A 15,539-nucleotide genomic window follows, 5' to 3' on the forward strand; every position below is an offset into this window, starting at 1 on the left:
GCTCCGGCATGCTGTGCCGGCCGCCGCGCCGGTGGGGATGCTCGCCAGGGTCCTGGCGTGAAACGCTGCCTGTGCTGGGGGCTCAGTCTGGGCTGCAGCGTTGGTCAGCGATGACAAGCGCTGGCCTCAGAGTGTGGGGCAACCCTGGGGGCCGTGACCATGCTGCCGGGCACTTTGGGGTCTGGCTAGAGCAGGCACGAAGTGATGTTGTGCTGCAGGAGACCCATTGCTTGTGGGTCACAAGGACACTGCGCTGGTTATCAGCCCTTCGGGCTGTGGCTGAAGCCGGATATTAGTGGATTTGAAGCAGGGGGCATTCCCTGAATACCAGCAGGGGAGTTGGGCAGCTTGGGATCAGACTTGTGCCAGCAGCGGGAAGGACGGGGTGCAGGTAGCCTCTGCTCATCTCCGGGGAGAAGCCCTGCAGGGAACTCTCTCAGGTCCATCTTCCTGGGTGTTTTTTGGGTCCCTAAATGCGTTTCCTGGCCAAATGGTGATGTCGGGGAACAGGGTGGTCAGCCAGGGTGTCAGCAAGAGCAGCACAGGGAGCACGGAGAGGTGTCCATCTCCAGGAGCTCGTTCAGAATTCATTTTCTCTGGAGCCATCAGTGGATTTTAAAACTTGCAGAGCTGTGCGTGTTGGCAGGAATTTCCTCCAGCAGAGGACAGCAGTGCACATGGATCCTGCCAGATCCCTGCTCCGCCTGTGGAAATCCAGGCTTGGATGCAGATGCCAGGATGGGAGAATGGTTTTGTTGTTGCTTCGTTATATAATAAACACTTTAAGACATTTGCTCCCGTTAAGCATTCTCGGATGCCGAACGCTGCCAAAAACACAGCCCAGAGTGAAAACTTGACAGCCAGGTCTGTGTTGCATTGTTCAGCGATGGAAAATAAAGCTGCCTTCATCCCAGAGTTGTGCTCCAGCACTCCCTGCCTGCCTGGAGCGTGGGCCGTGTGATGCTTAACGCACGGATTTAATCGTGTGTGTTGAGAAGGGAAGTGCTACTCCTGAGGGGGTAACTGGTTTAAACTGAAAGAGAGCGATCAGGAGATCAGGACAACAGGAGGAAGTTCCTCCCGGAGAGGGTGGGGAGCACTGGGACAGGTTGCCCAGAGAAGCTGTGGATGCCCCATCCCTGGAAGTGTCCAAGGCCAGGCTGGACGAGGCTTGGAGCAACCTGGTCTAGTGGAAGGTGTCCCTGCCCCCCTGCAGGGGGTTTGGAACTGTGTGGGCTGTAAGGTTCCTTCAACCCAAACCATTCTGGGATCCTATGAAGGATTTTGGGCTAAACATGGCTGCAAAGGTGAGAAGCCAAGTCCTCATGTCAGATATATAAATGCATATTTCTAGCAGGCTGGTTTTGCCAAATCCCACCGGGTTTGAGCACGCTCGTGGAAAGCGCGGTGGGTGCTGGGGACAGGCACGTGCTTGGTTGGTTGTTTTCAGCCTTATCTGTGATTTTGTCTCAGGGAGAAGACGAAGCTGTTACCCTCAAATCTTGCACGCGGCGGAAAACTGACTCCATCGAGAAGAGGTTTTGCTTTGACGTGGAAGCTGTCGACCGGTGAGTGCCAAGGGGCATCGCGGCCTCGCAGTGCTGAACGGATGCCCGCGCCGGAGGTTGCGCTGGCCACGTGCATCTGTACTGGGCTTCCTGGGGTAGCTCTTGGGCAGTTCCCCGTTCCTCCTGTAGCCACACACGCTGCCACTGGAAAGCGTCAGTCCACAGGAGCGCGCACTCCCTGCGCTCCGAGCCAGGTGCTCGCTGGATGTTGGGTTAGCGCTTCGGTTTACAAGGTGCTGAGTTTACTCAGGTGTCTCTAACTTTAGTGGTGTTTTAGCACTTCTGCAGTCTCTGGCCACGGAAGGGGAAGGCGCGTGGAAAAGATGCTCTGTGAGTGTTCTGGCAGGGCTGCGGTGCCTCTTTCCAGCGCTGGGTACGTGTTGGGGTAGTTTCAGCGCGGGGTACATGTTGGGATAGCTTCAGCTGTCATGCTGGAGAGTGGCTGTTGCTGCTCGACTGTGGATGGATAATGGGAGCTTGGCTTGCACCTCCAGGCACTTGAGATTCCCGTCTTGACAAAGGAGGAGTAAAGGAGCATTTTCCTGAAGGAGTGAAATGCTTTCTGGTGTGATTTATCACGTAGCAGCTGAACCAGATGTACGTGTGGATTCAATCTCTGGCACCTAGGAATGAGAGGCTGTTATCACGTCTAATTAGCATCCCGCACGGTTTACATATCTAAACAGGAAAACCAGGCGGGGGTTGCTGTTCCAAGCGGTGTTAGTCACGGCCTCCTATCTTCCTCGCTGCAGGAAGTTCACATGGTTTACAAAACCTCGCGCCGGAGTCACTGGATGTCTGTGCCCTCCCCGTTGTGTGCCTGTTCGTGTTCCAGCTGTCTTTGCTCAGGAATGGGGATCTCAGGAAAACCCCATTTCACCAAATCTTAGGTGTTGAATAACCCCTCTCCCTGTCCAGCCTGTGCTCCCGCAGGGAATAACCCCTTCCCTGTGCCAGCCCGGGGCAGGGAGGGTTTGGGGTGATGGAGCTCTGCCCGTGTTGGCTGAGGGATCCGATAACCCCAGAGCTGCCTTCCGCTCTCCATAGCTGCGCTTTACTCCAGAAAGCTGCAGTGTTTCTGCTGACTGGGGAATTTCTTTTCCTATGCCCTGAGGATGTTTTTTTTTTTTTAAAATGTAAAAATCAAAATAAAACTGGGAGGAGGAGAAGCCAGCCACCACAATAGTTTTCTTCTGCAGAGTGTTCAGAGGGAGCTGAACCTTCCCTTGATGTCTGGAGCCTGCTAGGCATGGGATCAAGAGCTACTCCTGAAATATGCCTGCTAAATGTAAATAATGGCAGGGGAGCGGCGAAGGCGGGGAAAGCTGAGAAATTGCTCCTTTCATGTGCACGTTCCTACTGCAAGGGATTGCCTCTGCCCGAGAGGGCAGAAAACGTGAAATAAAAGGCTGGTTGCCCCCCAGTATACAGGCAACTCTGCATATTTTTGATATCGGAATTCGGCATTAGTTGCCTAAAATAATGATTGTTTCCCCTTAGCCTAACTGTTTGGGAAGAGGAGGCTGTAACAGGTTTTGCCGTGGCTGGAAGGGAGTGTGATGTGCCTACCCTGTCTGCCCCTCTTCGGCATAGTCGTGCTGAGCGTTGGGAGATCCGGGCACCTTCAGGGCTTCAGGTGACACTGTCGATGGCCAGGGTTTGCTGGAGATCACCGTCACCTCGCCCAGCACTCGTGATGCGAGGGGTGTCGAGGAACGGTTTCCTTGCCAGCCCGGGATTATCGAGGATTGGCAGCACGTGGGTGCCACCCTGCAGCCGTCCTGCCAGAGCCCAGCCCCGCTTTGCTGCATGGTCCTGGGGACGTGGGTGACCTGGCGCTCCTGCTGCCCTGTGCCTGCTGCTCAGGGAGTTGGCCAGGCACGGGCAGCAGGAAGGTAACACCTTCGGAGACTTTCCCTTTTGTGCTGGAGGGGATCAGCTCTGGCTTAAGGACCCGAGCACAGGGAAAAACTTCAGCCCACGCTCTCCACCCAGCCGCTGACCACAAATGGCAGGATGTCTTTGGCCGAAGGCTTGCTGGAGCGGTGTCTGTGTCTTCTTACAGAATGGAGGAGGCTGATTTGTGTATTGGGCTTTTCGTCTTGGGCTGGGTTTGTTTTTTCTCTTCTCTTTTTTTGGCATTGTGTTTTTTAATTGTCTCTACCAATAGAGAAGTTAGAAACTTGACATCTTGTTCTTCAGCCCCATGCAGGAAGTCTGGATTTGATTAAGGCAAACATCCCCAAGATGCTTCTCTGTCTCACATACGAACCGTGTTTTGACTTGAGCAGTTTTCCCCTTTCTTTTCTGCATGCAACTTCTGAATGCACATCAGCCTTGCAAGCCACATCCAGCGAGAGCAAAGCTGGTAGGTGCCGTTAAGCCAACCCAGGAGAGCACGGTGATGCTGAGAAAGCCACGTGCATTTGTGGGGTTCAGAGGTGAGGGTGAATAATGCCGCCAAAGCGTGCTTCTCCTCCAGCTTGGAACTGCCTTTCGAAGGGTTTGTTTGGAACGAGTGGATTAAGGGAGCAGGAAGATTTTCCTGTACACATCACTTGCTTCCTGTGGATGATTACACTGGGTTGTCTTTCCAAATATGTGTGGAGCAAGAATACACTGGGCGGTGTGTGTGCCCGCTGCGGCAAGAGCAAGCGGCATTGTTCATCCGGCAGATTGCAGTTTGTGCATCCCTTCTGTGTCTTTCCAGACACGCATCCTGGTGGTGTTCAGGTTGCTTCAAGCCTCATCCAGCCTGGCCTTGGACACTTCCAGGGATGGGGCATCCACAGCTTCTCTGGGCAACCTGTCCCAGTGCTTCCCCACCCTCTATGGGAAGGATTTTTTCCTGATGTCCTGTCTAAATCTCCCCTCTTTCAATTCAATTTAAACCCGTTACCCCTTGTCCTGTCTCTACAGGCCCTTGGGAAAAGTTCCCCCCAGCTCCCTTGTACACCCCAGGCACTGGAAGGGGCTCTAAGGTCTCCCTGGAGCCTTCCCTTCTCCAGGCTGGACCCCCCAACTCTCCCAGCTGACAGCCACACACACGTAGAAGTTCAGATGAGGAAACTTCCCTTTCCACTTGAGTGGTTTTATCTCCTGTCCCCATCAAATCTGTGCAGCTCCTCTTGCTCTGTCCCTGTCAACCCAGGCGGTGGTGTAGGACACAGCCAAAGCCCCGGTGACAGGCACAGGGGTGAGGGCCATGCTCCAGCTCCTGCCTTGCCGAGCAGCCTAGAGGTGGCAGCCTCGCCTGGTTCTTCCGCAGTTACGTTCATCTGCACCGAAATGGGCTTGTTTTCAGCGTTGCGTTTTGGGAAGCTCGTGTACATGCAACCACATACACCGTGCGTGTGGGTGCGGGCTGGGAGCTTTTCACATAACGCCTGGAGAAGCTGTTGCTTGTTGAGGGGGGGAATTTGTTTTTTCTCCTTTTCTCCTGTAAAGATTCAGCACTACTGAGCTGGGAATCTTGAGCCCGCTCTGTTACAACAACACTGCTTCCTTTTCCTACTGTCTGATAAGGAGATGCTGAGGTTCTCCGTGCCTCAGCCTGGAAAGCTGTGGTACAGGTGTTTGGGAGAGGCGTCAGAAACCCCCAGCGCTGCATTTGCAAATAGTTCTGCTTTTCCCTGTGGGAAGTTAGGAGTATTTTATTGCTTTGTTACAGGAAAATTAGCCCCAGAATGGTGTTCTTGTGTCTGGCTGAAATACATTCCCACTGCGGTGGATTTTACTGTTAATGGTCTGGGTTTTTTTCGAACTAAACTTATTTGTAGTCTCTGTGCATTAAATCAGTTTTGTAAACAAGGTGAACAGGGATGACAGCCAGTGGCTTACGGAATGAGCCTTAGGAGGAGGAGTGTCTCAGTTGGCTGATGACACAGGCTTTGTAACTGAGGATGATGCAGGTCATTGCCCTGGGCCAGAAGAACAGGAGGTATTAAAAATCTGGGGGGGGGTTGTCTCTCATAAAGGCAGTAAACTCAGCACATAACGCCAGCCCCCTGGGCTGCTGCCAGCATGCCCCGAGGTGGCTGGTCCCCACTCCGCTGGGCTGTTGGCATCGGGGAGGGCCAGCTGCCACCGCCGGATGCTCTGCAGCAGGTTGGCTGGTGGCCTTGCTCTAAGGACACCATTTAGACCTGTGTATTTCTTTCTGAGTGCCACCCTGACTGCAGCCGGGCTGGTTGTGCTGGGACTGGGTGGCCGGTGGCCACCCCACCTCGGCCGGTGTTCCCCAAGGCAGGCCGGCGGCTTTGGACAGCACGTGCAATACAACTTGTACTTGTTCCTCTGCTGGTGTCGCCTTTCCAGTGACATTTCGAACAAAGCCGTTGACGGGGTTTTCATGGGCGGGCGGGCTGGCAGCGGGGACATGAAGCTCCATCCCCCCCAGCAGCCATGGAGACCCCCGCCAGCCCTGCCCCAGCAGAATGTGCCGGTGGTGGTTGTACCAATGGTGCTTTAAGCTTTACACGGCCAAGTGAGACTTTCTGAATCCAGGAACAAAGTCCCCTCGTTCTTTACACCTTTTCTCTTTTGTTTGGGGGCTGCATCTGGCTGCTGTTGCCTGGACCAGCACCCTGTGACCGTGGTGTCCCATTTGGGGTGCTGGCGGTGCGTGGGTGCTCTGCCCTGCTCAGACCCGGAATTGCAGGCTTTACCCCATGCTCAGCCCTCGAGACCCTGGTATTAATCTGCTCTTATGTTTTTCTCATTCAGCAGTTTAGATTGTCTCGGTATGATAAGCTGCTACAGGAGTTGGAAGTTCTTATCTGGTTTTATTGCTTTCATTATTTGTTTGTTTTTCTGGAAGAAGGAGAAGCTATTGGACTTTCTCATTTTTGCCATGTGCTTAGTCATAGCTCCTTAAACCCAGGCTGTTTTGCACAAAAGCTGAGATATTGAGAAAATTCAAATTTCCTGTGTGGTCTCATATGGAAAAACCTCTTTATTTTTTACATCATAACATATTGAAAATATACTTTCTTGCAAAGTGCTTACCATGTTTGTACTCCATTCTCATGCATCTAGTGGAAGGTGCCCCTACCCATGGCAGGGGGGGGGGACTGGGGGGGCTTTTAGGTCCCTTCCAACCCCAGTCTGTGATTCTATGATCCACTCAGTTTAGAAACTGTTCCCTGCTGACCACAAAATGTCCCTTTCCCCCCCTTGCATCCAAGAAGAAGGCAAAGGGTTTTGGTGCCTGGAGGTCGAAATGTCCGATGCAGCATTTAATCATGAATCAGCAGGACCCTGATCTAGTTTCCCACGAGTTTGTGCATCTTAGCTGTCAGATCCAGGAGGATCCTGCTGACCCCACGCGACAGTCTCGGGGCTGGCTCGGGTGGATAACGGAGGCTCCTCCGGCGTGTGTCCGTGTGCGTGGCACGTTGGGCTTTCGGAAGGGATGTGAGCTGCTCAGTGGCAAAATCTAGCTAAGCTCCTGCATTCAGGATTGCTCGTACGTTAGGAGAGGGAACAATGATATGTTTTGTTTATCTTTTGGGAAAGGAAGTCAGGGAAGGGCCTTCCCTGTCTCGGGCTCTACACTGGATAAGCGAGATATCCATAATCTGAGGAGCACACTGTTGGAAACGGTTGATCTTGAAGGAAACACCGTGCCATTGAGGCTGGCGACAGCGTGCCCAAGACAGTTGTGCGTTGATAGCGTTGGTAGGATGCTGTTCCAGCGCCAGCCGTCCCACCTGACGTGCTACCCCCTGGGCATCCATCGTCCCAGTAAGTAATGGATGTGTGGGGTGCGTTTGAAATGCAGCACAGCCAGGAAGGCGGTTCTGCACAGGGAAGTGCTGCGATGGATGGCTTGGCAAATGAACGCTGTGGGAGGAAATGCAGAGCTATTTGCAATGTAAATAGGTCTTTAATCCAGTTTCACAGCCCCTCCCCTCATGCTGTTGAGTAAGTTCGACTTTGAAGTGAAGCCCGAAGAGTTGTTATCTGCTCAAAGGCAGAACAAACATTTTCATGTTATCACCTTTTTGCCCTGTGCGTGAGGGAACCTGGCACACCAGATACCAGCGGTGTCCCTCCAGGGCCGAGTTGCTTTGCTGGGAGTCCAGTGGGAGTGAACGGGGTAAATTTCTGTGTTTTAGTGTCTTGGCTAAAGAGACAGAAATCCCAATATTTAGAATCATAGTATCTCTTAGGTTGGAAAAGACCTTTGAGATCATCCAGTCCAACTGTTAACCCAGCACTGCCGAGCCCACCACTACTAACCCATGTCCCTGAGCACCTCGGCCACACGTCTCAAACCCCTCCCGAGATGATGACCCCCTCCAGACCCTTCCAATCCTGTCAGCCCTTTCCAGGAAGATATTTTCCCTAATATCCAATCTAAACCTCCCTTGGCACAGCTTGAGGCCATTTCCTCTTGTCCCATCACTTGTCCCTTGGCAGAAGAGACTGCCCCCCCCTCTCTGCACCCTCCTTTCAGGGAGTTGTAGGGCGTGATAAGGTCTCCCCTCAGCCTTCTCTTCTCCAGGGTGAACCCCCCAACTCCCTCAGCCGTTCCCCACAGGAATTGTGCTCCAGGCCCTTCCCCAGCTTTGTTCCCTTCTCCGGACACGCTCCAGCCCCTCAGTGTCTCTCTTGCAGTGAGGAACCCAAAACTGACCCCGGGATTCGAGGTGCAGCCTCCCCAGTGCCCAGCACAGGGGGCCGATCACTGACCCTAGTCCTGCTTCCCTTTCCCATCTCTCCCTAGCTGAGCTAGAGCCCTTCCAGGGCTTTCTGCCTTCAGCAGCAACTTTGCCTTAAACTCAGACTTAAGCCCTGGCTGAAGGGGGCTCAGCCGAGACCTTTGGTCACCCAGGGAAAGGCCCGTTCCTGCTGTGGGGGAAGGATTTGCTGTCAGCCCGTAGCCAGTGCCGCCACCGCTCCTCAGCTACCCGGCTCTGCGCGAGAATCGCTTTGTCTCTGCCCAACAGGGAGCTTTGTTCAGCGTTTTGAAAATGTTTGGCGTTGGATGTCGAACATTTTCTTTCTCAAATGGGGCGATGGTTAAGTGGTTTCCTCTTTCCTTCGAAATGAGTAAAGTTCCAAACCACTAAGCTGGTGAGTTTTGACTGACTCACCGATGGGATTAGCGGCGATCAATCACATTACGTCTGGAACGTAATTATTACACTATTACACTGGTGCAACAGTGCTAAGCTGCCATCTGTGTGCCCAAAGCCAACGCTGGGGTCGGTTGGATGGGGAGCGGAGTTAAGGAGAAGGGTTAATCCTTTGTTCCTTGCCGATGTGTGCCACAGAAGTGACAGAAGACAGGCCAAACCATGAGAGCCCTTGTTCATGTTTTCTTTCCTAAGAGAGGATTGGCTCTTATCAAGGACCAAACGACTTTCGCACAGTGTTGTTGCGGCTGAATCACTTTTGGGAAGTGCAAGTTAGAAATTACCCCTCTCCCCTGCCCTTATCAGATTTTGAGGATTTAGTACCGAGAACAGCCCACGTGCTCTGCTGAACGTGGTCTGCGGGCGGTTGGCAGCTCCTGAGGTTCGATCCCTCTTCCCCACTCTGTGCCGTGGCAGGCCAGTGCCCCGCAATCCTAGTTCTCTGCTGGCTTTCCGGAGTCTCTGCTTTGCCGTGGATGAGCCGAGGTTCTCTGCTGATGGATGAAACCCCATGAGCATTGCTGCAAGGAGAGCCCCGATAACCTCCCTGAACACATCGAGTCATACCGTGCTCTGGCTGTGCCTGTGGCTCCCCCGTTGCCAGGGCTTCTGCCCGCTCCCCTCCTGCAGAAATAGCTGCCGTGCCCTGCTGATGCATCTGAAAACAGCCTGGGAGGAAGCAGAACAACTCGACCAAGCGAACAGCATAGATCGCGGCTGTCTCACTGAGCCTCTGCCCTCTGCGGCCTCTCTCGGGGCAGGACGCGACTGTCCCTTCGGAGGCTAGAGACCTGGACCCAAGGCTGAGGAGGCACAGGGCTATCTAGGCTTTTGGTGGCTGGGTCTGCTGGCTGCGAGATGAGCTGGGATGTCGGGGATGGACAGCCAGACAGCTTGCAGCCAAGGTGCAGGAAACGGTCAGCCCGCGGTGCGACCCATGGGAATGCGGTGCTGGCATTCGTCCTCGGCGGCACGTTCCTCTCTTGGGCAAACACACAGCCACGCCTGAAGTTGTGCAAATGCTCGCCACCGTGTCAAACCCATCATGACCTTGGCGGTCATGCTTATCAGAGCTAGATAATTAGCTTTTAACTCCTTGTATGGGAAGGGCAGTCCAGGATTGGACTTAAGGTCCACTCAGGAGTGGTGGAAGTGGCGCTGGCTTTAGAGACGGATTGGTGTTGTCCTCTGGCTCTCTGGGCTTTGCAGGCACTTCGGCTTGTTCTGTCCCTTTCTCAATAAACCAAATAAGCAAGTACAGAGTTATTTTCTGGAGGCCAATTTGCAGTGTAGCTCACAGGCTGTTGTGTGTGTAATGGCAGGGCCGAGCAGGACCAGACGGTGCCGGGGTGAGCACCCTGGGCCTCTTCGCAGCGCTCCCAGGGTGCCCGGCTCTCCTGCTCTCTCGGTTACCTTCCTTGCCTTCTCCTGCCATTACGTGGATGTGCTTACCCAAGTGCAGGTGAGCTCTCTGACTTAAAGCCAGAGGAAGGATTTGGCATCCAGCTCTCTGACCCTAAGAACACTGAAAATGTGTGGGGATTGTTGAGGAGCGATATCCTCTGTGCGTTTTCTGGTCCATAGCCGGGACATCCTGGAGAGGTCAGACTGGGATCGGCCCCACACCGCTGGGGCTTGGCTAGGAAGAAGGTTGTCCTCCATCTCTTTCTCCCCCATGGTAAATTTATCTTTGTCATCTCTGTTTTCCATCTTGCAGTTTATTTACGGCGTTTCCCTTTGTTGCTGCAGGCCTGGCGTGATCACCATGCAGGCGCTTTCGGAAGAGGACCGAAGGCTGTGGATGGAGGCGATGGATGGCCGGGAACCGGTGAGCGGAAATATTAGCGAGAAAGCGGTGGAGAAAATTGTGAAGAGGTTTTTGTGGCCCAGGGCAGATTGTTTGCTGCGAAGCAGGCTGTCATGCAGTGCCTGCCAGCCGGCGTGTATCCGTGGGGCAGCTTGCGCCTCCTGCCAAGAGAATAGTTTAATCCCTTGGTTAAATATTTGAGGTAATACTGTGTCTCCTGCACTTGGATTGCTCGAAGGTGCGGTGGAAAGGAGGAGGGTAGACTTGGCCAGCACAAACACGCTGCTGTGCTGTGCTGAAAGGAAAACATGGCAAAAAGAGCAGTGGAAGAAAATACGCTGTAGATTTCCAGAGCTTTTTGCGTCCTGCAACTCCTCTGGCAGCCGTTCCTGGGTCTTGTAGAGAAGTGCAGATTTTGTGTGAGCGAAGGAGTGTAGCCCCTCTTGCCTGTACTCAGCGATAGCCTCCTCGCTGCTGTGTTTACTCCTGCCCTGCCAAAGCTACACAGGCTTCCTCACCTCTGGAAGGGATTACGGAGCCTTTCGGAAAACTCACAGTTGTTGCTTTTTTATTTTTTAATGCGTTTGCAAATTTTACTGCCACATTCGAAAAGCTTCGGTGGGTTCTGACTGGGTTCCCTCAGAGGAGTGCTGGTGCGGGCGCCGCACGTCGGGGTGCTGCCCGGTTTTGGTGTGGCGGCCGTCCAGCAACACACGGCAAACACGGCACCGCTGAGTTGTACGCAGAGCTGAGACCAGACTGTGGGCCTCTGTGCCTCGACGCAGCCAAAAGCGTAGCAGGATACGGGAAGAAACTTTGCGGATAGCTGGAGCAGCCAGGGCTGCTACGGGACAGCCCGTACGTTTTTGGAGTAGGTGTCTGTGCTTCTGGGCTTGAGTCAGGCTCTGGCAGTCGGAGCACAGTCTGTGCAGGGAGCAGGGTGTCCCATCCCAGCACAGCCCCACTGCCACAGACTGGTACTGATTTGAGTAGATCCCCCCAAATCCATGAAAAGGTTCTTATTTGTCAGAAAAAATTGTTCCTGAAAGCCTCGTGAGACGTGTGTACGCGTGGGCTGTTCGATGGATGCTGGAAGGCACAGGCTGGGCTTAGGGAAGCAACTTGCTTTTGAAATGTTCAGAGGTCGGGAAGGCTGTGTGTGTGTGAGGGTGCCATGTATTCCAGGTAAAGCATTTTGTTGTGGATTACAGCCAGGTCTCATCCTGGAATCATCGATCTGTTGGGTAATTGAGGCAGGATGCGACCCTGGGGAGGTTTCTAGTCCAGCCTCCTGCTCACAGCAAGGTACTTGGGCCGTTTCCAGCTGGGTGCTGAAAACATCCGAGGAAGGATGCTCAGCATCCCTGGGCTCTAGCTCTGCTGCTTGACTGTCCTCGTGGAGCAGAGTTTCTCCCCATACCCAGTCTGAACCTCTCCTGTTTCAATGTACACCTACTGTCCCTTGGCCCCCCGCCATGCGCTGCTGTGAGGAGCCTGGTGCGCTCTGCCTGGTGCCTTCACTGCCAGAAGGCTGCCGTCAGGCAAAGCCTTTCCTTCTCAAACCTCAGTCAACCCCGTGCCCCAACGGGGCATACGCTGTGTAGCTTTGACCTACCTCTGATGGGGATCACAGTCTTCTGCCACGCAGGACAGCCTCTGCTCCCCTTTGCTATCATGGGCCCTCCAAAAGGGACCCCTGTTTAAGAGAGCTGCCTGCTCCTTGACCTTGGCTGTAGACCCAGGAGGCTCTGCCCTTTAGTGGAAGACACTCCGGTGTAAGACATACCACCCACTCCAGCCCCAGCGTGCAAGCTGTTGTGTTCCCTCCTAAATTAAGCCCTACCCTGGTTCTGGGAGCACCCGGAGGTGGGATAATACTTTCAATTTCTTCAGGAATCAAGTGTGCATTCTTGCTCCTGGTCTGAATCCAGCCTTGTCCTGCAGCCTGCTCACCAACTTCCCACCTCCTTGTCTCCTCTGAGAACTGGCAGCGCAAGGATGCGACGTCCAGTTCCCTGCACTGGGAGCTGCATGGATAGGGCCATCCAGTTGCGTTTTGACCTACTGATGGTACCAGGATTTGGCACAACAGTAGAGCCAGTCTGTTAGGATTGGATTGCGGAAGGGCAGGCAGAAATTTTTGCGTGCTACAGAAGCGAAAGGTGCGATGAAGTAACCGGTGCAGGACTGCCTGGATTATCCTGTTCCAGAATCTGGTTATGCGAACTCCTTGAGAAACACACAGCTCTTTGTGCTGCCGCCTGCGTGTTTCTGTCTTCCCTATCGTGCCCATCAGCTTAGGGTAGCTTGCTCATCCAGCACGTCAAGGGTTGTAGCTGCGCATTAATGCAATACCTCATGGCGCTGTAATGCTAATGGCGTTTAAGCCTGGCCTTCCAGGTGTGGTGTGGGAGCCATGGGAATGAGGCCTGAATGGAAGTGGATCATGTTACTGATGAAGATGGTGCGTGTTGACAGGCAAGGTAGCTCCTTGTCCTCAGTTATCCTCCATAATCCATCAGAAGAGGAGTTGCGTGTCTGTTCTGTTTGGGTTCTTACCTTGCGACACCGCGGTGTGGGGTGTAACCTACTATGCAGAGATCTCCTTGAGCGAGAGACAAGGAATTAACCTTTGGAATCCTAGACATACCCATTCTATGCCTTGAATATATTTCTGTAACCAAAAAAACCCTGCTGGACAGAATGTCTGGATTTCCTTTGATTTGAATATTGAGTGTGGGAAAGATTGGCACGGTGGGGACAGTCATTCCATGTGCAGATTCAGGCTGTGATTGAAGTGGATTGGAGTTTGTTTCTTAATTATAATTAAAAAACTAAAACCAAATGTTATACTACATTTTAGTAAGATCTAAACATAGAACGTGGGCTGCATCAGCCAAGACATTTGTCACAACTTGAAAAGATTTATTATATATCTCACAGTCAAAGCAGGCTCCAGATAGCTATCATCAGTCTGTTAACTCTTACCACTTGTTATTAATTTGGCTAAAACCCCTGCGTTGATTTAGGATTTTCTTTTATGTTACAGAGGCTGGAAACAGGAGAAGATACTAGCTCCGTAGCAGCAGTTGAATTCGTCTTTGTTAGGATATTTGGGATGTTTCCTCTGTTCTTTTCTCCTCTGGTGATGCAGTTAGCAAATGTGTATGGTGGAGGCCTGAGTGATTCTGAAACTTCATTGGAGCCTGCGTCAGGCCTAAGTTGGCTCGGAGCGGTGGCTGTGGTAGGCTGCAGGATTGAGAGAGGCGCAAATTAGGCTGTTTGCTTTGTGGCAAAGAACTGAACAAGATAAGCATTTTAGTGAGGTTGTGGCTTTGCTTGCCAAGTCTGCAGCGAGCGTGCCAGCCAAAAGAGAGATGGCGGTGTCAGCGGTTCCTGCTGTTAGCTCCCGAGCAGGTCGGTAATCTTAGAAATCATTCTCACATCAGTGTGGGCAGAAATGGGCTATTGGGTTTGGAGTCTCTGGGACATGAAAATGTTTCTCCAGGAAGGACAGCCTCCAGTGCAAAGGTACATAGGGGGTTAAGGATATAAAACATGTTGGGTCCTGTCCCTGTTGAGCGGTATTAATCCAGACCTTGAGTGGTGACGGTGTTAAACGGCAAATGCAACAGCCTGTGATCCCCTCAGAGGAAATAAGACGTGGATGGGAGCTGAGCAGTGCTGTTCTGGCACTCACATTGTGCTTCCCTGTGCCCTTTGTTTTGGTTTTTATTTTGCTCTTTAGAGCAATATAAGTCTATAAAAACACAGCCAGCATTTCACATCAGAGCTGGTTTTGTCAGTGCTGTACAGCCGGGAGCAACGCGGGCTGGGGCCAAGGAGTTGGTCTCATGCCCTTGCAGGGGAGGGAGGAAGAACTCAAATGGAGGAACGTCAGCAGCGCTTTCTCCTTTCCTTCTGCTCCCCTTACCCTCTCTGCAGCTCTTTAATATAATCTGCCAGTTGGCAGAGGCAAGAACAAAGTCCCTCGCGTGCTTCGGAAGGCTGGAGGCTGGTCGCTGAGTGGAAAAGCAGCAAAGCAGAAGCTGGTGGGCTTTGTCCTGGGACCTCCCAGGGGCTGGACCTATCTGACTGGAAGGGCCCTGCTCCTCTTGGCATTCCCGTGATGAAGCTCCATCCTCTGGAAAGAAAAAAGGTTTCAGCTCCCATTCTGGAACACTATTCCAGAACCTCACCACATTGCTATCTAGAAACCTTCCCAGGGTTTCCCACCCACCCAAGTTCAGTCGTGTCTGCTCCTCCGTGTGAGGCCCCTGGGCTGCACAGCCATTGAGCATTGTCCGTAGGGGACAGTCGAGTGGTAGCTGTGGTGTCTGGGTTTTGTGCCGGGTGCTGAGATGCTGTGTTTGCATTCCCAGCCTGGATGTGTGATGCGGTTTGTCAGTGCTGGGAACTGGCGAGGTTCAGAAGTGGTTACGGTTGAATTAATGGAGGCCCAGAGGGCAAGATCCACAGAGTCTCTTAAATGATGTTTGAGATATTATGGAGACGCTTAAACTCTCTTAGGCCTTCCCTAGGTGCCGAAGGTCTGCAGGCACCAGCAGCCCTGTGCTGAAAGCATTCTCTGCCTAGATGTGCCACTCCTGCGCTTGGGTAGGGAGCACTCGCTCCACGCTTTGTCCGTCTTGGCCTTCATTTCCTCCATCTGAGCTCAGACAAAGCCCGTCTTTGTGCTGGACCCGGCCGCCACCTGTAGCCATGGGTCGCTCCCGCCTGTAGTTTAGGCTGGGTGGTGTTGTCTGTAGCCTGATGAAGTCAGGCCACAGGTTAGGTCAGCATGTCTGAGGGCCTGTGAGCCCGCACAAGTGCCCAGGGCCTGTCCTCAGCAGCGGGTGCTTGATACTGCCCCGTTTTCAGGATGCTGAGGGCTCTTGCTTGCGGCCAGCGGGAGTTTGGGGTGGTCACGGTGGGCGTGAAGGACTTCTTTCCCTTCCTGCATCTTCCCTGGGGCTCTTGGCTACAACCCAGCTGCTCCTTGGCCTCGTGGCTGTGAGGGCC

General features: G+C 53.2%; 1 protein-coding gene across 1 annotated transcript in view; it reads left to right on the plus strand.

Moving 5' to 3' along the window:
- Positions 1-1,295: 1,295 nt before the first annotated feature.
- LOC104507290 (rho GTPase-activating protein 26) overlaps positions 1,296-15,539 on the plus strand; it is a gene marked incomplete at its 3' end in the record, with an annotated part of 47,594 nt that continues 33,350 nt past the window's right edge. The window contains exons 1-3 of the mRNA XM_010148521.1: positions 1,296-1,307; positions 1,474-1,568; positions 10,460-10,538. Coding sequence (XP_010146823.1) covers positions 1,296-1,307; positions 1,474-1,568; positions 10,460-10,538 — 186 coding nt within the window. The remainder of the gene's footprint in view (positions 1,308-1,473; positions 1,569-10,459; positions 10,539-15,539) is intronic.

This window comes from Eurypyga helias, unplaced genomic scaffold, assembly GCF_000690775.1.
Source record: "Eurypyga helias isolate BGI_N326 unplaced genomic scaffold, ASM69077v1 scaffold14623, whole genome shotgun sequence".
NCBI classification, from domain to species: domain Eukaryota; kingdom Metazoa; phylum Chordata; class Aves; order Eurypygiformes; family Eurypygidae; genus Eurypyga; species Eurypyga helias.